Source organism: Cataglyphis hispanica, chromosome 21 (genome assembly GCF_021464435.1).
Source record: "Cataglyphis hispanica isolate Lineage 1 chromosome 21, ULB_Chis1_1.0, whole genome shotgun sequence".
Lineage (NCBI taxonomy): Eukaryota > Metazoa > Arthropoda > Insecta > Hymenoptera > Formicidae > Cataglyphis > Cataglyphis hispanica.
Window position 1 is genome coordinate 3,604,249 of NC_065974.1, and position 25,015 is coordinate 3,629,263.

Sequence of the window (25,015 nt, forward strand, 5' to 3'; positions counted from 1 at the left end):
TTTATTTATCGGTCGTCGTGAATATTCAGCTTCCTCCATAGAGCGGACAAAACTCCGTTCCGTTCCGGCCGCGGTTCGTCCGAAGAGAAGAGAGACACTTACAGAGAGCGTAGAGAGTGTCATTTACAGAAACGCGAGAGCGATATTGTTGGCGTCGTCGACGCGAGTACAATATACCGAGAACGCGGCGGAATGCATTAATATTAATGATGGTACAGAAGGAGTCTCTCTCTCTCTCTCTCTCTTTCTCTCTTCTCTGGCAACGCGACAGGCTCGACCGCTCATCGAACTCTTCCCGAAAGACAAAATCGCAAACGCGTCCGCAAAATTTCGTTCGTCACTCTACAGACGAGTGGTTTAAGGGAGAAGAACGTATAATCGTGTAAGCTAATAAAGAATAAATGACAAAATTTAAGACAGAATTCTATGTATAGTTTTGTATACCGCATATTTTTTAATGTACATATGTGTATTTTGATACATATCTTTTTATCTATAGCGTATATTTTTTATACATATAAAATATAATTTTTGTACACATAAATATATTTTTTATATTCTTTAAATATGTATTTTCTGTTTTACACAATATTGACACGTAAAAAAACTATAAATAGAATTTCCTAATTTTAATGAATTGCAGGCCGTTTAAAGACTTAATAGTATATTGAGAGATTTAAAAACTTAATAATATATTATATAGAGAAATTATTTTCATATTTGACAAATAAACGAATGTAATATCGAGTGTTGCAGATGAATTATCTTTACTCTCGCGGAAATTTCGCACTTGTCGATGATGCTACGCGGAGAACGCTACACGGTGGCTCGAGAGGATGTATCTCGACTGAAATGTTGTCGCCTGAAGCATCGGTTATTTCAGTAACGATGCGCCTCGTAACGCCTACCATCCTTTATCATCGCGCTTTCGTCTTGGCGATGATTCGCCCTTTTATTATTCTACACCTTGTACGTACGAGGAAGAAATCCACGTTCCATCATATTCATATTTTTAACTCATCTTTCGTAAAAGAAGAAAAAAAAGAGAGAGAGAGAGAGAAAGAGAGCTCGCGCAAAGCTCAGTTGAAAAAATTTTTATGCTAAAATTCTGGCATTTATCTCGAAAGCGGCATCTCCATAACCCGGTTAAAGACTTTGATGGCCTTGCAGTTTAACTTCCAAGGTATATCATGAGATGGAGAGCAAGATAAGAAATGGCAGATTCTTCACGCGACATAGGTGGGTGGTGTGTGAGTCACGGTTATACATATTAAATACGTAGGATCGTCGGCTAACAAAACCGCGGTGTTGATTACATCTCGAGGACACTTATCTCGATCGTACAACTTTATTTTTCTTCGCTCTCTAGTCTTGAGACGGTGCGTAAATTTTTTTTTCTGCGAATATATCGGAAACGATCCGCTCTCTCCTCGTTTAGCGGAGACTCGACTGTTTCGCGTTAAGGAAACCGCGGGGATAAACAAAAGCGGGCCGTGAAAACGCGTATAGGACTACTCGAGAAGACGGAGGAGGAGGAGGAGGAGGAGAGCTCGGGGGAAAAATAACGCAGGTCGTGGAATGGCTTAGGAGAGGAGCTGATCCGAAGTCGGATGGGAGAAGGTCTGGAGGTTTCGTTGGTCGGTTGACCTCGCCGGGTAATAAGAATAAATGTGATTCTATTACGGGTTCAATTGTTACGGCGGCAGATAGGCCGCTCTCTCGATAGAGAACGGAGGGTAGATCGTAGTCGATAAGATTTAGCTGGGAAGGTTTTTACCTACGAAATCGCTCCGGACATTCGGGGTGTCGGGCATTAACGAACGTTACGAGCGCTTGTAACATCGTCAAAATGTAATCGTCCGATAATAATAATAATAATAATGTCGAAGGAACATTACGTGCTTGACGAAAAGCTTCTTCGCTCGTAATTTGTCTTTATATTATGAGAGGCATAGCGCCTTTAATGACCGCTAAATCAATCTGACATACATGTTGAATAACGTAATTATAAAAAAATGCAAACACACGAAATGACGCGTAATGTCTTCAATATTCGGCTCAGTCGCACATTTATTTTCGTCTTTAAGATACCATTAAAAAAATATATATATATATATATATATATGTATATATGGAATATAAAAAATTTACACGAATTCGTAAAACGCGAATCGGGGACTAAGAATGTACTCACCGTGCGTTGACGGAGGTAGGATTTCCGACGTCGTCCATGGACGGTTTCCTAGAATGAAACCACGAATGAAATTCGTTACTATTCATCCGCAGCTGCGTAAACGCGGGATGGTTATACGTGGCGCATAGATTGGTCGATTGCCACATTTTGCGCACACTAATGGATCTCGGGGGCTTTCTCGAATCTAACGAGACGCGCGTAAAACTCTCGAATTTTTACGACGCGGAAAGTGAACTCGATCTTTCATTCTACTATGAGTCATCTCTGCATTTTCGTCATATGCATATGAATATTCTTAGATATCTCTATACGTCGATCGCATTTCGTCCACATTCGTATATTATCAATCTGTTTATAAATAGATGGGATCCTCGCTCAAACACAACACGCGTCACAAATTACAAAGTTCACTAGGAATTCTTGCGCACGGCGATGCTCAACGATCCGTGCACGAATCGTGATTGCAACGCGCAATTAAAGAGAGTCCTATGCTCGCCACGCAATTTGCAAAACAACTCCGGAATGAAGCCGGACACGGCGAGAGTGGCGAAGACGCGCCCGCGCGGCGGTCGGTCTTGAGAACGTGTGCGTAAATGTTATCGGCGCGTGTTGGCCTCGTGCTCGCTTCGAGGGTTCCACCCCCGTCAACCCCGAAACATCATCCCCCACCAGCCGGTGATCTTCGCTGCGCGTGCCTTTCTCGCCAACGTAACGCTATGAGCTTCGTGGGGAGGCAAATATGTGGATTAACAGCCTTTTTTCTTATTTATCGAGAAGAGTACTCTCTCGCGAGAGAGCGAAATTACTTGCGGAAAGGGAAATAGTAAAGCCGATAGAGCAAAAGCAGCTCGAGCAAAAAATCATACTTTCAATGATCCGCATTACATATACGGTTGATTAATAATTTGAAATTTATTTTTAAAGATATTTGACAATGAATAGTGACATAATAATCGTATGTGTAATACAATTGGAAAGATAAATCTTCGTGAAAAAATAAATAAAAAATGTAGAACAAAATGTGTTTATAGGCAACTTTGTTTTCAAGAAAATTAATTTTAGAAATTAAATTAATAATATCAAATTCGTCATGATAGAGTATCAACGACACAAAAATAAAAAAAAAATATAACATTCCGTTTAATCAAACAATTTATAATAACTTAAGTGTTGCTAAAAAAGTTGTGTATATAAAATATCAAGATTTTTTTCCAATAGAATATTATATCTTTTTTTGCATATTATTTCAAATTGATAGAAATCTCGGTAAAAAATTCGCTTATCATCCGAATGACTTACAAAATAATATAAAAAAATCATTTTGCTCGAGAAATAAATTTAATCAATCACAAAGTATCGTTACAATTGTTGAATGCAATTACAGATTCTTTTAGCAAACCATCCAGCTTTCACAATAACTATGACAAGTGCGAGATAATTAACAAGAGCGAACAATTCGCTCGATTCGCAGCGGTATTTCCTCACCCCGAAGAATCACCCCGGAGGTGAATCGAATTCGCTCTATATAAATGAGATCTCTAGAGTAAATATATTTATACGTAGAAAACGCGTCCCATCTATAGGGTGGTTGAGACTTTACATCGCCAGACTGAAGCGGAACGCTCTGTCTTCATTTGACCGATTGTGAGATCTGAGAAACCCCGCGACGCCAATAAAACGTCGTATCTCCGCGGTAGCTTGTGTATCTATTTTCACGCCGCAACCTTATCCCTCAGTCGACCCTAGCTAACGTTGCGTCGAACAGTGGAGGGGATCATCGATTAAAGCCTAATGGGATTATACCCTTACGACGGTTTCTCCATTTTACGCGAATAGAAACAAACGTACGAGAGATTTCAATCTTAAAAATTTAAATTTAAAGCGATATATCACATTTCTCGTCCGGTCTTGTTTCAAAACTATATAATCACGATAAGACCGTATTAAATATTTTACAATATATTAATGTGAGCACGAATGATATCATTTTATTATACAATGTATTATGATGTTATTATTAATGTTACATTAGTTGGAAGAGTGATTATACCTCGCGACGAAAGAAGTGTAAATGAAGAAGGCGATTTTTGCCGCATCAAAGGTCAAGAGCGATCAAGGTTCAGGCAACGGGGAGGGATACGAGTTTTGCTTATCGATTCAAATCGCGTTCCCCGCGTATGAATGAACGAACGAGTCGAGCCACCGGTTGAATGAGAGCCTCACGGATGACCACAAAGTACACGCGTACGTAACGACGAACGTTCGTATATTGTCAGAGAGGCTCCATCCTCTTCTTGCACATTTGCCGTTTTTTTCTATTTTTCTTTTTCTATCGTTCTTCTACCACGGATCCGTTCGAGTCTCGCGGCATAATAGATGAATTTTATTCAAATTATAATAGATATTTTAATATACATGGATGTTTCTAAACATATGCGAAGATAATTCCTTAAAGAAAAGTTTATATACACCAATGTCTAAGTTTTCCGAGTTATATATGCAGAATGTTTTTTTTTTTCAAGTTTTTCAAAGAAATGAGATTTTTAAAAATATGTTTCGACAAAAACAAAATTAAATAAAATTATAGGAACTGAATTTCTTGGATTTTTTTGGAAGGATCATTTTAAATTCTTACTTTTTCACTCCGATTAAAAATATTGAAAATTTAAGGAATTGCAAAATCCATCATCTGATATTTTTGAACGTATTTGCTAATCAATGAGAAAAAGAACAGATTCATGTATCATGATTTTCGTCTAATTTTATTTTTGTCAAAATATATTTTTTAGAAATCTTTTTTTTTTAATCTCGAGCTCTCTGTAACTCAAAAATATATATAACTAACGTTTAAGACATTGATGTATATAAATTTTTTTTTTTTTTAAATTACCCAAGAAATCACCCCCGAAATTTTTCGCATATATTTAGAAAGACTTTTATTTCTCATTACAATCGTTATTACGATCGTGTATTGTTAAAATCGCTGCAATTTCCTCACATTTGATCAGGGATTATCACGAGCGAACAAATTAACTACACTGCTCCTGGTGATGTAATTCGATGTGTCGGACGCGTAGCTAGGTATGCGGCGCGACTAACGCGGAGCGTTTTGTACCGTTGGCGCTAAAAATGCGTGGCGAATCGACGGGAAGGATCGTCCTGACTAGGCAACTTCCAAGCAGATCCGTTTTCTACGATCTTAATAGGTATCGGATCCGCTCAAAGCATTCCGCCTCTTAGCGCGGTATACGCCAGAGATGTGTATACCCCGTGTCGTTCGCGCCCGATCCCGTGTAAATCTGCCGTGTTTTGTCACGCGTTTGGTTTAGCCGCGGCATTAGAATCATCGAAGCATCGCGCACTATCTCGTTGGTTTTTAGGGTTTGCTCTCTCGCGTCGCTGATTCCCAAGTTCGCGCGCGCTATTAAACGATGTCTCGGATTTTTGTCGGACTATCTGCCGCATTGTGCGCAATTATACACGCTTTTTGTCGGCTGAATCGGTGTAAAATGCGGTTTTCCGAAAATGGCAGTGGAACGAAGACTGGTCTCTCTACGAAGCGGTACGCCTCGAGATGGTATCTTTTAATTTGGCATAAAACATCAATCTCATCTATTCCGAGCGCCTGTCTCGTTCACTACTTTGTCTTTCTTTCCGCGTAACTTCCCTCTCGCACTACCTTGTTAAAGTTCGGAGCGTTCTTGAAGCGAAAATTTAAAATTTGCTACTAGTCCAAAATATCTCCACATGTGTATATACGGTTAAAAATGTTTGCCCATCATTCTTGTCTTTTACATTACACTTTTTGTACCAAAAGATAATCATCATTATTTTATCATTTTATATACTTGTGTACTTTAAGACCTCTCACAATAAAAAAAAAGAAATAATTTACTAAAAGTCAGAGGATTTTATTTAATCTATAATAATCGCACACGCTTCAATATATGCTTAAGAATTCCTAGTCATTTTTGTGTTTCACGCAAAAAATTTCCTCTCACATAAGCTTGTATATTTTTTTTTAACAATATATGAAATAATTAATATGTAAAAAAATCAATTATTACGCAATTTTCAATAATATTGAAATATTTTACATATAAAAAATACTTAATATAAAAATATTTCATTATACATATTTTTTTTAAATATCACCAAATAAAATTTGAAATATTTTACATACGTTTCATTACGCTATAATTTAAAATTGATTACTAATGCAAAGGTAAATAAATTATTATCATTTTACGAGCAACTATTAATAAATAATTTATAAACTATATGTGTGTGCTCACCTTGCAGTTGCATCGTCGTTGTTCAATGCCTTTCCTCTTTTGAAGAGGAGCCTCTTCAGCTTACAATGCTTTTTCATGGCACACGCAAAAGTCCGATTAATTATGATCAAAATAAAATATGACTATCGCGCGACACTTTGTAGCACTTCCAACATTAATCACGCACGATTCGCACTTTATTATATTGCGACAAGAGCGAAAATTAAAATTTAACTATCATTCAAAAATCACGTGGCTAAATTCGGCGTGCCATTCATCACGATAATCTACCTCTCTTTGTTGCTATTACATATACACTATCATCTTACTAAGGAAATTTTATTATTATCATCACTAGAGCGATGTTATAATTTAGCAAATAAATATACAAGTTAAAAAAAAGATCTAATATTCATGCACTCCGGAATAGTTAATTTGCACAACGCGAATTTAGATCGAATAAATCTCGCGAAATACTTTTGACAAGTTACGTTATAAATTATAAATAATGTTCTTTTAAATATCTATTAATCAAAAAATAACGATCACAGTTAAACACGTCGCGAGATTGAAATCGATTGGAAATCGATTCGTATCTACAATTTGTTAATGAAAAAGCAAAAAAAAAATCGTCAAAACAGTATCAGCTTCGTTTCAATACTGCGTTCAACACTACGATATTTCGCGAATCGTATTAATAGTTAATTAAAACGCGATAGACCGACGGAAAAAGCACAATGAAATTTAAATATTGCAAGCATTTATCGTGCATTAATTTCGCGAAGTAAGCAGTTCATCAATATTAAATAAAAAAGCCATCGTCATGATACTCTTATGTGTAGTTTATCGCAAGAATGATCAATTGTGCGAGCTGATAATTTTAATATTTAGAAACAATTACGTTTTTCGACGTGCGGATCGTCTCGCGTCTCACAACCTTCTCGCTCGAGTCGTAGTATAAGTATGAATGAGAGCAAGGCCAGGATGCCAACGTATGTTTATATGATATATAAACATTCCTCTGTATACAATGTAAACAATAGCGCGCGCGCGCGCTATATGTCGCGAGGACGCACCTGCGTCGAAACATGATCATTCTTTACAATTATTATATTTTATTTCCTTGTAATTATAATTGACGATTATTAATTCAATTAACTCCTGCGATAAACGACAAAGTAAGAGTATCATGCAACAATGGCTATTGATTTAATTGTATTATTCTGAAAGAGAGAGAGAGAGACGCGATCAAAAAAATTATATGGTACCAAACGTGATTATTCTTTATAAATAATTAAAGAATATTAATCCGCGTGATTAATTGATTCTCACGATTTTATAAGCCTACCAAAGCGATAATTATTTATTTAATTTATTAATTAAATATTTTACGTGATTTAAGTATTTCAAATAGAATCGAAACAAATGTTAGCAAATAAAAAATATAAATTATCGTGATTATTTTGATACAAATAATAGTTGTTTCTTAATATTTGGATTGCAAGAATATCTCACATCGTGTTTAAAATTCTTCGTCCATTTATAATTTACTCATAATTTTCGAGATGAAACTTCGCGGTAATAGACGAATGGCAGAATCGAGTTTTTCAAGAAACAAAAAATAGTGATATGGACATATATCAATTATAATTCATTGGAAGTTTAAGAAACAGAATATTTCGCACGCATTTATTTCGTAACGCGTTAAATATTTCATGTTCAACGTTAAATCGACTAGATCACGTCCTACTTCGTTCGTCTTTTGCAACGTACTGTGCTCGCTATTGTTTACGTGTCATCACCTTGTTGTCGTTTGTGCGGCGAGGCTCGAGGCAGCGACGCGAGCATCTCCCCGCATGCGTCGTAGTATTATTACATCGTATTATTACTTTTCGAAACGTTATTTTATTTCCTATAATTATTACAATTAACAATATAGTCAGTCCACTCAATTAATTAATCCTTACGACAAACGACACGTGACGACGATTATTTAACAAAATAAAAAGACACGATATATCGATTAATAATGCGTATTTATTTACGATTATATCCTGAAATATTGCAGTCCGCGGATGTTTGTCTTTTAAATTTTTGTTTATATATTTTTAATTTGTTATAATATGAAATATTATAAAATTGTCCTAAGTCGTATTTTTATCTTGTAATAAAATACGCGTCGCGCTTAATTTCTCTCTCTCTCTCTCTCTCTCTCTCTCTCTCTCCTCTCTTATTAATTTTATTATATATTATATTTTATTAGTTTTTTTTATATATATAAATGATAACGTACAAAGTGCCATGCAAAATGTCATGCGATATAATCATATTCTATTAATCGTAAATCCAGTTTTCGAATAAGTGTAAATGCCATGAGGAAGCAACAAAAATAAGAAAGAAAGAGAAGGCCCAGGCAAGCGACGACAGAGCAATCGTGGGATAAGTAAAAGATTTATAATTATTTATTATTAGTTACTTGTAATATTAATTGCTCGCTTATTTCCGCAATAATGACTCAATTTTAATTAGTGTGTAATATAATATAACACAAAATATTTCAAATTTTATATAAAAATATTTAAAATATTTGTTATTAATTAATATTTTTATATAGATACATACAATATGTTTCAATATTTTTATAATTGCTTAGAATTCTTACACACAAAAATTAAATCTTTACTTCAAAGTTTAAATCTAAATTTTTCTTTTCGGCAAATTATGCAATCTATTTTATTAAACATTTGTTTAAAGAAAAAAATAAAAGATTTGATTGCGCATAATATTAATATTTCTCCAAACTCAAGAAATCTCACGTCGATTTAATAAGAAATAAGTTTTTGCATAAGTTGACGGTGTCAAGTGTAGCAAGACTAAAGACGGTGATGTCTTGTAGCTAGTCAAGTTACTAGTTAAGGTGATGCTTTGACTTTTTGTATGCTTTGGTCTAATAGCGCTCCACTATTACAACTCTCTAGATAAGTACAAGTATCTCGTCATTTGTGAATATCTGGGATAGATTTAATACGATTTGATCGAAAAGAGACTGTGAATTAATTCACCAAAATAGGCGATTGCGACATTCTCATTAACACTGCCTCGATCGAGAGGATTAAAAAAGAAAGAAAAAAATCAATCTCGTGTCAATGTCAAATGAATCTCGCAAGAAAGGTACAATTTGATTGCGCGTGTATCTGGATGTAGAAACGAACGTCCCGGTCGAGACAGTGGCGAGATCAAATAGCGAGGGAGCCAAGCGAGCGAAGAATAGCGGGCTGAAGCGCTGAAGAAAGGTGGATGCGGGACGGATGCGAGGGGAGAGATCTCACCAGAGAAGGGACCAAGTAGGGGGCATGGAGGGCGACCGGTCCTCTGGATAGACGGACGGAAAGACAGACAGGACTGGAGACCGCTCATTACGGGCGGCGCATGCGCGTGGAATGCGGCGGCTCTCGTCTCCTCGATACAATAAATATAGGATCGGCGGATCGGATCGGCGAACGGGCAATGTTGGGGCGAGAGGAGGGTAGGGGGGAGGGGGGGAAAGGGCGAATCTCCGCGGTTGGGAGTAAGGGGGTAAATCGATGAACGAAACGGGGGCGAGGAGGGGGGACCGCGACAACAATGCCCGACAACGTAGTAACGACATCCAGTTAAATCGCGGCTGTGGAACAAAAAAATGCACGGGTCCGCGATTCTTTAAGGGTACCGTGAACGTGAACTCGCAACTCGCGCTATCCATCGACGTTGCGTGACGTCGTGACGAAGCGACGTGAGTGCGTATTCGGGGGCACGTGGAAATCAAAACTTTCGCGCGAGCCAACGAAACTCTTCATCCGTGAAATTCCGATCGATGAGATCATCCACATGTCCGTCGAAAGATAATCGAACATTATGATAATTTTTTCGATCGCGTGTCAATTACTATACAGTCGATATTGGGGGAAAAAAAAAAAAAAAAACGTCGGATAATCTTGGCGATTATGAATAATATAATTAACATTTCGTTCTCCCTCTCTTAACAGCGCTGTTAGTTAGGAACGAAAACAGGCACATTACGGACTTAAGAGGCCGCGATGGACATTCGGGTAGGATGGGGCACCCGGTTTAAAATTGTAGGGAACCGACGCGAGGTGGATGTACCCACGATATAAATGCTGATCAATCAAGGCGAACGGAGCATTTAATCGATACTTCAATAATTATCAACCCGGCTCCGGACGAGTTTCGCAGATAACCCTTATGCATTTTTCACCATAGTGCTTCTTTTCTTTATTGATCAATCGCTCCTACTTAATAATCGTCGGCTTTAAATATAATTTATATATTTTAAGGACGCGCTTTTTTTCCTCAAAGTATCGTCCAGATAATTTTTTCTACAAATTTCTCGATATCACCCATGATTCACCGCCGGTATTAATTTATATTTACAATACAAGTGCGATACCTCGGTAATGATACATAATGTGGCGGAGATGTCTCATTAATTTCAACGCGTTCGAATGACGGCGCGAGATTTTTCATACGGGACGATTACGACGATTGACGTCTTGAATGTTCGCGAGGGACAGAGAAGGATAATCGCACAGACGCGATAACGTGTTATTGGGAGGAAAGCGATAACGTGTTATTAATCGCGTTATGTTGTTTGCAATTAGTGTGAAATCGCTTAGAGTTAATTACAGCGATACCGCGCGTTCGGCTCTCGCATCGCTGTCATTAATTATACATACTTTTCTTCGCGCAACGTGATTACGCATAATGGTCTGTCCTCGAATATGTTTTTTCGGGTGGATCGTGATAAATACTATATACTAATATACTAACATCTTCCCGTTGTTGCAGTTTTACCTTACATAATTTTTTACGCGGACTTTTGAAATAGAATCGTCTCTCTTTGAAACGTAAATTTAGAGCGAGTAGCAAAGTGTATTTCGTTTAAAAGTCGCCGTTTTCGTACGTTTCGCCCGGTCCAGTATGCGTACGCGCGTGTATGCGTTTATATATGTGTGTAAGGTGGTCCGTGAAACGGCTTCGTGTGCCGGCTCTGTTCGTTCGTCACTCGTGAGTTGATTTATATCCTTAGGTAAGAACCTCGTGCCAGACCTCGATGCCTCGCTCGTTGCTTCTGCGTGCGCGCCGCAGCGTGCGCTCGCTTTGAACAATGGAATTGCGTCGCGACGTCGATCTCTCTGTATCAATCACCTCGCCGGATCTTTTATATCCTTAGCCTCCGTTTATCGAAAGTTATCCGCGTTCCTTTCCGTGTAACTTTGCCTTGTATTATTAGATCGCTAGATCGCTTTTTCCGACGCGTAACGCATACCGTCCGCTTATCAATAAATATATAAATATTATATTGTGAGCTTTCGCTCATTAATTTACATCGATAAGCAAATGACACACACATATATACGGTACAAATATATATAAAAATTTCTTACCTCTCTGTCCAGCAGAGCGCGTCATCTCGATATCTGAAAATAAAAACAATTTTTATTTTAGTTTATTTCAACATTATAATTTCGATCAACTATTCTTCGTTTTAAGATAATAATTTTTATTTGAATTTTAACAGCAATCTCTTTGTTTGCGATTCGGATTTTTTAAAATCAGATGTATGTCTATGGTTTCGCGACATCGTTCTCTGGAATTCAGTGAAAGTTTGATACTTGTATAAGTATTACTAATTCGTCGCGGTGCGCGATCGGCATTGCCCCTCTTATACGCAACCCCGGAATCCAAATCCCGTGTCGCAGCTTACAGGAAAAAGCTTTTATATGAAAGCTCGGCTAGGAATAAGATCTTAGCCGTCGTAAATTGCGCGCGAACCTAATCTTGCGGTTGAATGGTGCCACGTTCCGGCTCCGAGCTCCTTTCTATTCTTCTTCGTTGAATGCCATAAATTTTATATAAAAAATCAAATCAAATCAAATTTATAAACTTTTTCCATCGAGATAGACTTATCGGTCGCATATATACATATTATTGAGTAGACGAGAGTTCATTAGATTTTTGTCCTGACTAAACTTTTAAGCACCGAAACTCCTAGCATATCGCTCTTATCTTCGACGATAGAAAGTCACGAACCCCAATGGACGTCGACGTCGAGGGATCGAGTTCGTTCGCGGCCAGCTGATGAATCAGAAGGAAACGCGCGCGAAAGTGGGGCCTGTCATCGCCGACATGATTTAAAGCCAAATATTACGACAGAACGCGCATTCCGGCGACGACGTCGTCTCACCCCCGGGCCAAGTGGGGGCGAGTCGTCCGAGGGTCGTGAGCGACACCGGAGGGATGAGCCCGTAAGTCGTGCAGATATGTCGGCCACGGTTTATTACCGGGATGGCGGTACGGTCGGGGATCGGGGGTGGGGGAGAAGGTGGTGGTGGAGGAACATTGATTTAATGCGGGAGTAATTGGGCGACCGGACGTCTCTATGAGCGCCCGCCACCTTCCACCGCTAATGCGTTCCCGCCCTTCTAACCTTTGGGCTAACCACCGTGCGAGCGAGCGTGCTATGGTTTCTTTACCTTCTCTCTCTCTCTCTCTCTTGCCACCCTAGCTCTTTCCTTCACCCGCGTGGTGGAACGTGAGAAAGACGAACGCTTTATTACTGCTTTTATTGCTCGACGAGTTTTAGCCGCGCGTACCGCAGGTTGGATCGGCTTATGGCGCTTATTAAACTTTGATGTCACCAAATCGCTCTTTCACTCTCGTCTGCCTTTCCTCCACGCTATCGTCGTGGCACGCGGACGTATGTAAAAGCGGTGAGAGGGAGGGGGCGAACGACCCGATAATTTTATTAGAATTCAAATTTTGTCGCGGTACTTTTATCAAGGATATTTTATAGGATCGGCAAATTATGAATCGAATATATATTTTGTTTATATGCAAAGAGATAATCGGTTAGATGAGTCGCGCCATAAATTTCTGTCTTAATTATATTAGTTATTAATTTTTCAATTTCGTAACATCCGAGAGAAATTGAATTGGAACCACGCATTACGGAATGTCAACTCGACCTGTCATAATTAGCCGTGTTACTAAGCACACATGTAACATCGAAGCGCGCGCGCGCGTCTGTGTACTTATAACCACCTAGCAGTAAGTTAACGGTCATTATAGTCAATCCCGTTTATCCTCGTCATCGCGTGCAGGAAATTAAAGGGTGCGTCTCGAGATTTGTGCGTGTAATGTGGCCAATGAAACCTGGCCAGGTGTTGAGATTTTATTAACGCGCGAGCCCACTCCAAACGGTCGTGCAGGCGGAATGCAAATGTTTACCCCGACATCGTGACGCGAGATCTATTATCTCGTCTCGAGACTTCTCGCAAATATTTCGTCGCGAAAAAAAAATATATATATGATAAGAGACATTTTCAGCCGGAACGGGAAATACAATGCCGGGGAGGGACTTTTCTCCGTCCGCCACAAATCTTCCCCGATACAATATTAGAGAAGAAATTTCTCACGCGGGTGTGTGTTTCCCGTATTTCGCGAGAGATAGGACGAACGAGTTGGAAAGATTCCGAAGCGAACCGGAGCCGCCTCTCGTCGCGCCATGTGTCGTTAAGGTCGCCGAGAGAAGCGCGCGGGGATGCCTCCTGCGATTCTCTAGCGCAACGAGGGACCGCAAACGTGCTCTACAAGTAGTCATAATACGTGGACCGGGGGCAGAGACTCACACACATGGCGCGATCACGTCGAACGGGCGCTCCCTCTCTCTACCCCTCGGTGTAAAGTTAAACTTTGGATACACCGGCTGTGCGAAATGTCTATCCCGGGCATTGCGATGGTTCGCTTTCTGATCGCGCTCGCGCGCCCGTTAGTTTTCGGCAACGCTGATAAAGAACGCTTTTTGACATATGAAACGATGCCGCGAGCACTTGAATTTCGCTCGAATAACTAATTTCTTTTTAATTCACGACTTTCGACGCTTTATTATTTATTATGTATGTAATGTATGTGTGTAAAATAAGTCCGCTCATTGAGATAGACCAAGATGATTTAAATTTTTAAAATATGATCGATAGACAGTACTGTTCATGTTTTAATTACTATTCATTTTTTTTTAATATTGACAAGCTTGTATTATATATAAAGTTTTTAATCATAAATTAAATTAAAGAAAATATTAAAATTTTTCATTAACAAAGAAAAAAGTTTAAAAAGAGACAATTTTCGTTATGTAATTTTTTATATTTGTTATATAATATATATCTAAATTAAATTTATTAAAAATTGTTCCTGCTTATACAATATACATGTATCGTTGTATCGACCTGTCGTCTCTCTCTGTCATTTTGTGAAAATAATTTTATGCTTTATCTCATAAAGCATTTCTCGTTTTAAATTCTCGTTGTGCCAAGTTTGCGCAGTGTTTGCAACGAGTGACAAGTGAGTAAGGTAGAAGCGAACGTTAACAAGGACCATTTTCGCGTTAGCGAGCGGAACTCGAATATAGAGAAACTTTTTTTACAGAGGAGACGGTAAATGCCGTTCGTACGTCGTAAGTCATACTAGATGGAACTTTAATTTCGGATCACGAGTGAAAAGCTTCCGAATCCAGTAAGTCGTGAAATATTACATTAAACCGATGGTGGGCGCGTCGAAAGTGCCATTTGAATTATAATCGCGGCCAATGGTATCTACATAACGCGATTCGCATAATTTTCTCATCGACGGAAATTTTCGCGTTCTTTTATCGTTCAAATCTACGAAATTCATTGTAGCTGTCAAAATATCTGGATGATAATTTCTGTCTCGGCGTAAGACAAATGAAAGTTCGGCTCGGCAAGGAGTATACGCTTTTGTCGATGAACAAATCGAGTGATCCGAACGATGGTTACGTATCCTCCTCGGAGCTGTTGCCAAGAAAAAAGTTTGAGTCCCTCGCGGGACAGCACCCCGTTGCGGAGCGGAGCGAAGCGCTGGCGGGTCAGTGCACCATCGTCATCGTCGTCGTCGTCTTCGTCGTCGTTGTCTCTCCCGACTCGTTTCGGTATACCTATATGCAGGCACGACCTACGTTCCAGCAACGGAACGGCGAGCGGGTAGCATAGCTGGCGCATTATCACATACGTTAAGTTTTTCTCCCTCTATTGGCCCAGAACGGGGACACGAAAAACGACTGATTAATCGAACCAACACGGGAACATTCTTGCGCTGAGATATATAAAAAGAGAAGGAGAGAGGAACGGGAGAGAGAGAGAACCAGTAGAGTAGTGGCGGGGCGACAGCCTGCCCACCACACCCTACGTTCGCGCATCTGCGTCCGCGGACGGAGAGAGGATGAGCGGAACAATCGAGAGAAAAAGTCCCTCGCCGTGGTTATATACCATCCGCGGGGAGTTCCACCGATCTCTTTCGTCTTCGACGAAAACCGGAATGCGCGTTTCTTAGCGCGGTCGAGATATGTTCCGAACTTACAATTAACGCGGCGCGATAGCGCACGAAGTGAAGGCAAAAAACTCGCGGCTCGTAATGCGAGCGTACGTTAAGCACACATTACGTCGCCCCGTGTATATAACGCCTAATTTGGGATGGATATCTCCCGCGCGGCTCTCTTTTTCATCTTACGATAATTGCCGAGATATCACGATCGAGATACAATCTCTCGTTAGTTTGACTTGTCAGAATTATTTTTCCTCGTGTTTTTCTCGCGTGCGTAAGTTGAACCGCGCATCCTCGTATTCTGATCCTCTGTTTACATATCTGTGAGATATGTCAACAGAGAGAGAGAGAGAGAGAGAGAGAGAGAGAGAGAGGGAGAGAGAAGGTTGAGCAATATAAAATAAACAAGTACTCTCTTTATACATTTGTTTTACAGTGTAATGGTTATTTTACGCACGCTGCTTCGTCGCGGTTATTTAAAACGAGCGGCTTTACATCGTAACGCGACAAGATTTATATCTTGTTAACGGCTCGCGAGTTTATTATCGGGTTACAAGGGGGAATGGCTGTTCGGACAAACCAAAAGGCTACACGGGAACAACGATATGTAAGAAGGAATCAAGTAATAAAGAGAGTGTAAGGGGAGGAGGGAGGATATTACATCTTACGTACTACCGTTCTCCCGTGGATAATTTCGACGGTGTAACGAAAGCTAAGTCGTTGCAGCGGCGCCGTAACACGAGGCGCTATATGTTGTCGCGTTATAAAATTCAATCTGTTAACTTCTGATCGATTCTCTCGCTGCTGGAGCTATATATATTATATATATATATATATATATATATATATATATATATATATACACATATAGTCTTGGCTTATATATTAGTTTTAATATTAAATTCCAAACGTCACGTGTAATAATTTTTTCTTTTAGTCTCTACTCTTTTTTTTACTCGCCGAGTTTCGTAAAAATTATGAAATGCATACATGAATCTGCCAAGTTTATATTTAAGCTTGATTTGACTTGTATATGCAAAGAAAAAGAATGAAATGTAGAATAATTTTCGGGGATCGCATGAGTACAAGATAGCTTTGAGATTTTCAATATTTCAGCATTTGGGAGATCTCGATATTTTTGCAATTTATTGTAAAAACTAGGATCCTCAAAAAACTATTGCTAATAACTTTATTGTAAAGCTTAATATATCAATGTAGGAATTTAAAAGTAATATCGCAGAAAATCTTGAGAATAATTATATAATTCTATTGTGTGATAATTTCCAATAATATTTTTTTGTTTCACAAAAAAAATTAAATTTTGTGTTTTATTGTGTTATTATTTATGTATGGAGATTGTATTTAAATAATTCTATTTGTTCATATATTTTTTTTTTATTTTTTATAGAGATATTTATTTTATTCTAAAAACTAAAATAGTTATATTATTTCATTATATAAAGTTTTCGAATTTTTTCCAAATGCTCAATTTTTTTCTTAATGTAATAAGAAAAGAGTATTAGCAGTGTATTTTCATGGATATTAAGAAAATTTATTTTTTATATTTTCCACTTTTTATATAGAAAAAACTCAACTTTTTTATAAAACAAATCTTTATAGAAAGATTGACTGTTTATAAAGAATCTAGATTTTTTTTATTGAATTAACAGAGAATCTACAATAAAATAAAATAAATTCTCTCTGATATCTATAGCTTATGAAATATTATAAAATATCAGTTAAATCTAAAATTATTATATTTATGTCAAAACACATGTCGACATGTGCTTAAATTATCTTTAAGCTTCAAAAAGTTTATCTGCGAGCTATGTACTTTTGCGAAGCTTGTGACTCAATGACTTAGAGTATCGCGATACAAGCGAGATGCATAAAAATCGGAAATTAGTTAGGAAGGCGAAGAGGAAGGCGCGGATGATGGCCGTAGCATCTCGTCCGTAACGCCGAGATATCGGGGCGAGAGGTGTCGCTGGGTTTAAATAGAAGCTTCGCGAGTGGCAAAAAAGGCGTTTGGAAAAACACGAGATTTCAATTAAAGCGACAAGCTTAGTAATGAGACACTCTGAATTTATTGGTTCGAAAACCGTGGCGCCTAAGTGTCTGCGTGTGGTGTCCGCTCGCTCGGGAGCACGCGCGTTTAAGCGTATGCGTGCGTGCGTGCGTGCGTGCGTGCGTGCGTGCGTGCGTGCGTGCGTGCGTGCGTGCGTGCGTGCGTGCGTGCGTGCGTGCGTGCGTGCGTGCGTGCGTGCGTGCGTGCGTGCGTGCGTGCGTGCGTGCGTGGCTCATTTGCATCCGATCGAAATTCGTTATTCTTTCGCGAGATAATCGTATCGTCTTGAGACTGTTTGCGAAACGCTACCTTCCGATCCAATTCCGATATGTTTGCCGCTGGTATGAATATTTAAAATTCGCTTGAAATAGATCGATTTCGGGAGGACATTTTGTGTCGGGAAACATATATATGCGCATATAACATATATTTTATTAAGGGAAAAATTTTGAATCAAGCCGACAATAAATTTATTTCCCACGCCAAGTTTCAAAAAATATGTGCGAGTCACGCAACTTTTTAAATAATGAATACATAACGATTTGTTACGCGGCAAAGAAAAAAAAGGCATTGCGATATTAGCGCGAAACATCCAAGTGCGAAAGAAGTCTCTCGATGCCAATTAATCGTTCACTGCGTTGTCTCGCAGTAGATATTCTTCATCGTAAAAGAATTCGTACCACATAATCGGGGAAATTATATACGTCATCGTCTTTACATTAACGTGGCATTTTCATCTGCAGCCCCGCTTATTCCTTCACGGTGCATCGATTAACAAGCTTCTTATCTCGTTTAAGGATTTTTATGGCAAAAGTTATGGCTCGAGTATCGCTGTCAGTGGAAGAAGACGAAGGAGGGGAGGAGGAATGGATGCATCGTCGGCAAACGCGTCTTAAAGACACCGATCCTGAAGTAATCGTCTTTCGTTGCCCGGGCCCCGATAAAAACGCCACGATACGAATCGGCGCGGCGGTTCACCGGCGATTAGCTTCAGGCTACGAATCTCTCGTCCCACATTATATCATGTAATTTTTATCGAATCTTCAACATGATCTCCAGTGCCTATATCGTGGAAATTATGCACAAAGCTTATCATCATTTATAACCCTCGTGAGCTTATCGATTGCCGCGCTCCAAACGATGACCATTTCGCGAAAATACTGGTATCCACGCGGTTTTTCTGCCGCGCTCCGCACGAGCATCGCACTCGAGAGCAAATTGAAACGTAATCTCGTCAAACTCCCGACCACTTTTTTTTTCCAACGTCGTTATTATCTCGTTATACGCCTATTAGAGACACGCGTGCATTTATTTTTAGTTATACAGCGCGAAGGGCACGACGCGTACAACGGCTAATCGCGAATCTAGCGATTTATTGCTTTTTCCGCCGCGGATGTGCTTTCATCCGAAAACGCCAAAAAGCGATCCGAAGAGCAGCGACTACCCGCTGCGCGGGCCCGTCGCAGCTCGTCCCGTTACGCAGTAGCGGCTGGTGGCACTGCGTATGGAAGTCTCTTTCTTTTACAAGAACGAGTCTTCGTTCCTCGAAGGATCAGTGATTCGCCGATTAAATTGAAAACGGCAAAACTAATTGCGCTCCATCTGTATTATTCATCAGATTTACCATCCGTGTTGGCTTCGGTATTTTATCAATGCGAACGATACCCGACGAAATCAAGAAAGAGAGAGAGAGAAAGAGAGTGAGATTAGAAAAACATATATTGCAACAATTTAATAAATAAGATATAATTTAATAAATTTGTTGAAATTATATTAGATATATATATATATATATATATATATATATATATATATATATATATTTAAATCTCTCTCTCTATCTACCTGAATTGTCAGCTTTTATTATATTCTGATTATAAAATATATATGTCAAAGGTGCGTTTTTACGTCACAATTAAATCGGCTTTACGTTTGCACCCGTACAATTATGTACGTACCGACGGTAATAGATGGTATGTCCCGTCGACGTGGAGTGCCGCCCACGTGGTCACTTGACCTCCCTACGCCTCCGTATCTCTTAGTTAACCTTATCAACTCGATTCAACTCGATTCTAACCGGTGCCGCGCGACTCGGAGAGTTTGCTAGTGCGTACTGACATATAGGCGACACATGTATTTTTTTCTTCTTCTTCTTCTTATTCTCTCTCTATAACATCATTAATTTCGAATACATCGGGCGACACAACGTGAACAATTATTAATTTAATATTCCAAGGATTCTTAGAGTTCACTCTCGTATTATTATTTAAATATGAGCTTGTACGCGGATCTTTATAAATATTATATGTATGTCGTAGATAACGATATCCGAGCCTAACGATTTATTTGACAAAAAATATTTCATTATAAATTACTTTAAGATGAAAGTCGTCGCGCGGTCTCGATATCGTAGATATGCAAAACGCGAGGATCTCACTCGCGCGTGCACCCTTGGTACAGAGGTCGAAGGGTCGTGTATCGATCTAATAGTAATGAGCTCGAGATGCCGGTGTGTCGGAAGATTTTGAAATATACATTATGCGGGGATTATGGTTATGCATGCGGGAAAGGCGCTGAGAGTATTTTTCTTTTGATATACCCTTCTCGCGCCCGCGGAGCATCTTCGCAACGGCGACGGATGAGATTTGAATAAAAGTATCCGGCGGTGGCCCCCTCCCCGCTCCCCTCCCCTCCTCTCCTCCTCGCGAGTCGCGAGTCGCCCCGTTGGGGCTTGATTCGCTAGCTACTTTTTACAACTGCGCGGTCTCATTAAATATGTATAGATTCGCGCCCCGCGCACGTTCCCCCAATTCTTCGTCCCTCGCCTTCGTACCCCCGATGATATAACCGCATCAACGATTACTAGAAACATATGTTTTAAAGATTACGTGCAACCGAATACTGTTTTGCTCTCATATTACTTTATTCATGCTTGCGATGAGCAGCTTCTGAGATTTTTAATGCGATAAATCATTTAAAAAAAAATTAATTATGAGAAATGTTAGACTTTTTTTTTGTTAAACTTTGTGAATAAACGATAAAGACGTTTCATCGATTAGGCGAGGCGCAAACGGCGATAACGACTCCTGATCTATGTATTCTAATCCTAGTGCATCCCCTCGGGTCTGCGTGACCCGGATTAAACTATAGGTTCGTATCGGCATCGGTCTCTCTCAAGGAGGCTACCGGTGTTCGAATACCAGTTAATCGCGGGAAGTGGTCTAGCGTAACCATTGATATTTTCATGCTGCCCGCGGCTGATCGTAGACCCGACATTAGTCGCATAGTCGATTTTAACGCTTTATCCAGGTAGCGAAGCTACAATTTCGCGTAATTCGCTCTTAGATAAAGATACTATTAGATAAATCAGCTTGTTCTATCCTCTCGCCTCTTCTGTTACATGCGAAAATATTACGAAATAATTATGATAAACTGTCAATGTTTGATCGAAAATTATTTTTTTTTCCCAGAGATTAAGATAATGTATCGCGAAGCTTTAATTCGCGAACATTCACGAATTAAGGAGCAATATCAGCGGTGGTTTCATTACTTCGCGGAACAAATGACCCGCAAGTTATCACCCTGAGAGTTCGACCCTTCCATTTAAAAAATGTAAATTCGTTAATGCAAGTAATGGGGGCGTGAAAATTTGTTCGCTCTCTCCCTGCCAGTCTCTCCGTTTCCTTTCTCTCTCCTCGATTCTGCGCGCCGCACCCTATTACCTGAGACTATTATCCAATACAAAAAATCAAATAAAGTATGCTAAGTTACGCTTCGAAGACTTTGGGGAGCTCGAAACTGCCAAGGGGTCGTAGAAACATTTTTTTTACTCCGTTCCTCCCCCACGTATAGCGTCAACACCCGCGCTTTCGGCTTCTAGTCGCGCCGGCTTCTTCGTCGCCTATTAACTTCCAACAGGCTGTAACAATGAGACGTCGCGGAAACTTTTCTCGCGATTTATTGTTACGTCGGCGACGTTCGCTTCGAAGGAAATTCAACCTTCCAATTTGATTTTCGCTCCGATTGTCTCGCGACTCGAATGCGCTTCTTTCTTTCTTTATCTCGCAAGAAATATATTATTTTTTTCGTTGTTGAAGAAACGACCATTTCTAATAAGATGCATTTCCGAGGAGAGAGGTCAGGAAGAGAGAGAGAGAGAGAGAGATCGTACTCTGCTATATTTCCGTGATTTAATGACCGTACGTAACGTAAAACTGTACGGTAAGCATGCGCTAAAGCCCCGAGGTTCGTGATGTTGCATAAGATCGAGCGTAAGCTGAACGTATACCGTTTGTGGCTCGTCCGACGAGCAGAACCGACGTCGGCACGGCGGTGGTGGCGGCGGCGGTATCAGTAGCCTGTTCTTATCCGCTCTGATCCGCATCTACATTATTAAACTTGATTGGAGGCCAGGCCAATTCCCGCGCGAAAACGACTTATTGCAGCGTGGCGTAGTGTGTCTGGACGTTAGACCATTATATAGGAAAGTGCTGTTTAACGATTCGAAAAAAATTCAAGTTAAAGCTCGATAATGGAAGAACGTCGCCTGTTGTCGAACATCCAACTAATTATTATTATTAATTTTTTTTTTTTTGGAACTAGAGATATTTTCGTGAGAGGAAACATTTATTATCGATAAGAGAACGCAGTTTTCTCCCTTAAAATTATTTTTATCACAGCAACTGTTACGTGTGAATATTAAAGCTAAGGTAAATAAATCGTTATCACACTTTCTACAAGTGACATGTATGATGCATGCGATACATAGTTTCAGGCGCGAGAATCGCGTTAGATATCTATCCTGGCATTAGTTGCATAAGAGAGTGTAATAAGTTTCACGTAATGCGGACGCAAAAAGATCGACGAGTCGACGCCTGGGAAACACAACGCAAGAAAGAATCTGAAAAAGCGCCGTTTTACGCTTCAGGTAATATCGTCGAATATAATGGAATGCGCGTCGATCGACGGCTGTACAGTCGGTTTGCGCGGGACGGCTAAACTCTCGATCGTTGTGCAAGAAAATCCAGCAATCCAATTCTCTCTCTCTCTCTCTCTCTCTTACACACTCACGTTGTTTTAACGATGACGAAAAAATTGGAACAAATCGTCGTCTTGTGTTCGAACGGACAAACGTAATAAATCGTTGAATGAAAATGCGCGGCGCGGAAAGGCTCGACGGCGAAGAATAGGAAATGATGTTTTCGAATCAGCTGGATATAATTGCTTTTTCGAGTCGGAGACCCCGCGCGCGTCCCGCCAGCGTTAAATGAAGTTCTCGTAAAGAACTCGCGCGCGCGAGTATATCGCCATGCTAAATTCCGTACCGCGTGGCGGCCTTGATACACACCCAATGCATTGAAATAAAACGTATCGAAGAGTAGCGTGCAAAATGTCGGGCTCACCTCCCTCTCCACCCGTCGCTTTTTTCAATGGGCGTTTTTCAAACTAATTAAAGTGGATATTAAATCACTTGTGCGCCACACGCACACACACACACACACACACACACCTTCGCTGATGTACGACCTATTAATTAACATTTCCGATGCTATAAGAATATCGCGTGATATCTCCGAAAGAGATTTCCAAAATATTTTCTCGATTGTAAATTGCTACACGAACATTTCGCTACGAGATAAGAAATATGAAAATTGCTGACAATAATATTTATAAAATGGAACATGAATATATATATATATTATAATAGGGGGGAGGGGGATTTATCCTTTCCGAGTGTGTTTTACTCGTCCCAGCGAAATATTTGACGTATAGTACCATCATCAGAGTGAACACGTATTAAGTCTATAAACGTGCTTATAACTAATAATCGTTCCAGGATTGGCAAGATAATGTAAGCTGATGGGGCAAAGAAAAAAGGAGGCAAAGAAACGTCTAACGCCGGTGGAATTCGCTAGCTAAAGAAGGCTGAAAAGGATTAAAAGAACAAAGCTTGTCCTCGTGTGCTTTTTACGTCGCACAAACGGGTTGCGTACGATCGACGCGCGCGACCCGATCATTACCGCGAGTGTATTATATAAAAATCTTTCTCGTGGGGAGAGAAGAGATTATCGTTTCTTTCGTCGCGTTTTTCTCCACCGATACAATTCTCGTGATGATACGTGCTCGCTAAAAGCATCACAATCAATTTTTTGAAAATATTATTAAAGTCATACCTCTATATATATATGTGTGTGTGTGTGTGTTTATATATGTTGTGTAAAGCCTCACGGTGCTCGTTTTACGCTCGCACGAGCGAGCGAGCGAGCGAGCGAGCGCGTCGGGTGACGTCGCGCACGAGACGAACGACGATGTGCGCGGTTTTAGCGAGCGAAGAAGAGGCGAGAGAGAGAGAGAGAGAGAGAGAGAGAGAGAGAGAGAAGAGAGCAAGGAAGGAACAGAGGGCCTCGGGCGAGTTGTATAATATGAACGCGCCGCGCCGGAGTTTCGGCAGGCTATAATCAATTCTGATTGCAGTCCAGCGGATCGCAGCGCGATCCACTGGCCGATAGCCGAGAAAAAAGTCAGCGCTTCCAACTACCGGGCTGCCACGGTGGTACAGCCGAAGAAGCAAGGGAGGACGCGAAGGGACAGAGATAAAGTAAAGGGAATAAGGAGAGGAGAAAGGCGCGCGAAAGAGACACGGAGCGGTATCGGGGAGTAAAAAAAAAAGAGGGAGGGGGAGGGGAGTGTATAAAAGCGAGGGGGAAACCGGTGAAACCGAGAGGGAGACGAGGGAGAGATACGGGTGGGTGGTTGGAGGAGAGAAAACACAGAGAAGAAACGAAAGAACGAGTTTTCGACACGAATTCTCGAGGGGGTGGCGAGTTAATCTCGGCGTTGCCGAAAATCATCGATGAAATTCGTCTACGAATCGGGCGGATAGATAAAAACGCGCAAAACCGAGTTATTTATCGAAGGATCCACGGATTCCCAGACAATTATCGCGATACATCGATCGAAAGCGATTCCAAACAATCACACTGACTGCCATTCTTCGCCTTGGCTTGCTTTCTTTTCTATTCAAAATCAATCTCGTCGCGCGATCTTTTATGCTGTAACACGCCGCGGTTTACTTTGTACATA

The 25,015-nt window shown here is 40.1% G+C and overlaps 1 protein-coding gene across 1 annotated transcript in view; it reads right to left on the bottom strand.

The window, feature by feature from the left end:
* The window catches only part of LOC126857505 (uncharacterized), a 127,131-nt gene that overhangs the window by 52,225 nt on the left and 49,891 nt on the right, over nt 1–25,015 (bottom strand). Inside the window, exons 21-22 of the mRNA XM_050606973.1 lie at nt 11,913–11,945; nt 2,195–2,242 (exon numbers count right to left, since the gene is read on the bottom strand). Of these exons, the coding sequence (XP_050462930.1) occupies nt 2,195–2,242; nt 11,913–11,945 (81 nt within the window). The remainder of the gene's footprint in view (nt 1–2,194; nt 2,243–11,912; nt 11,946–25,015) is intronic.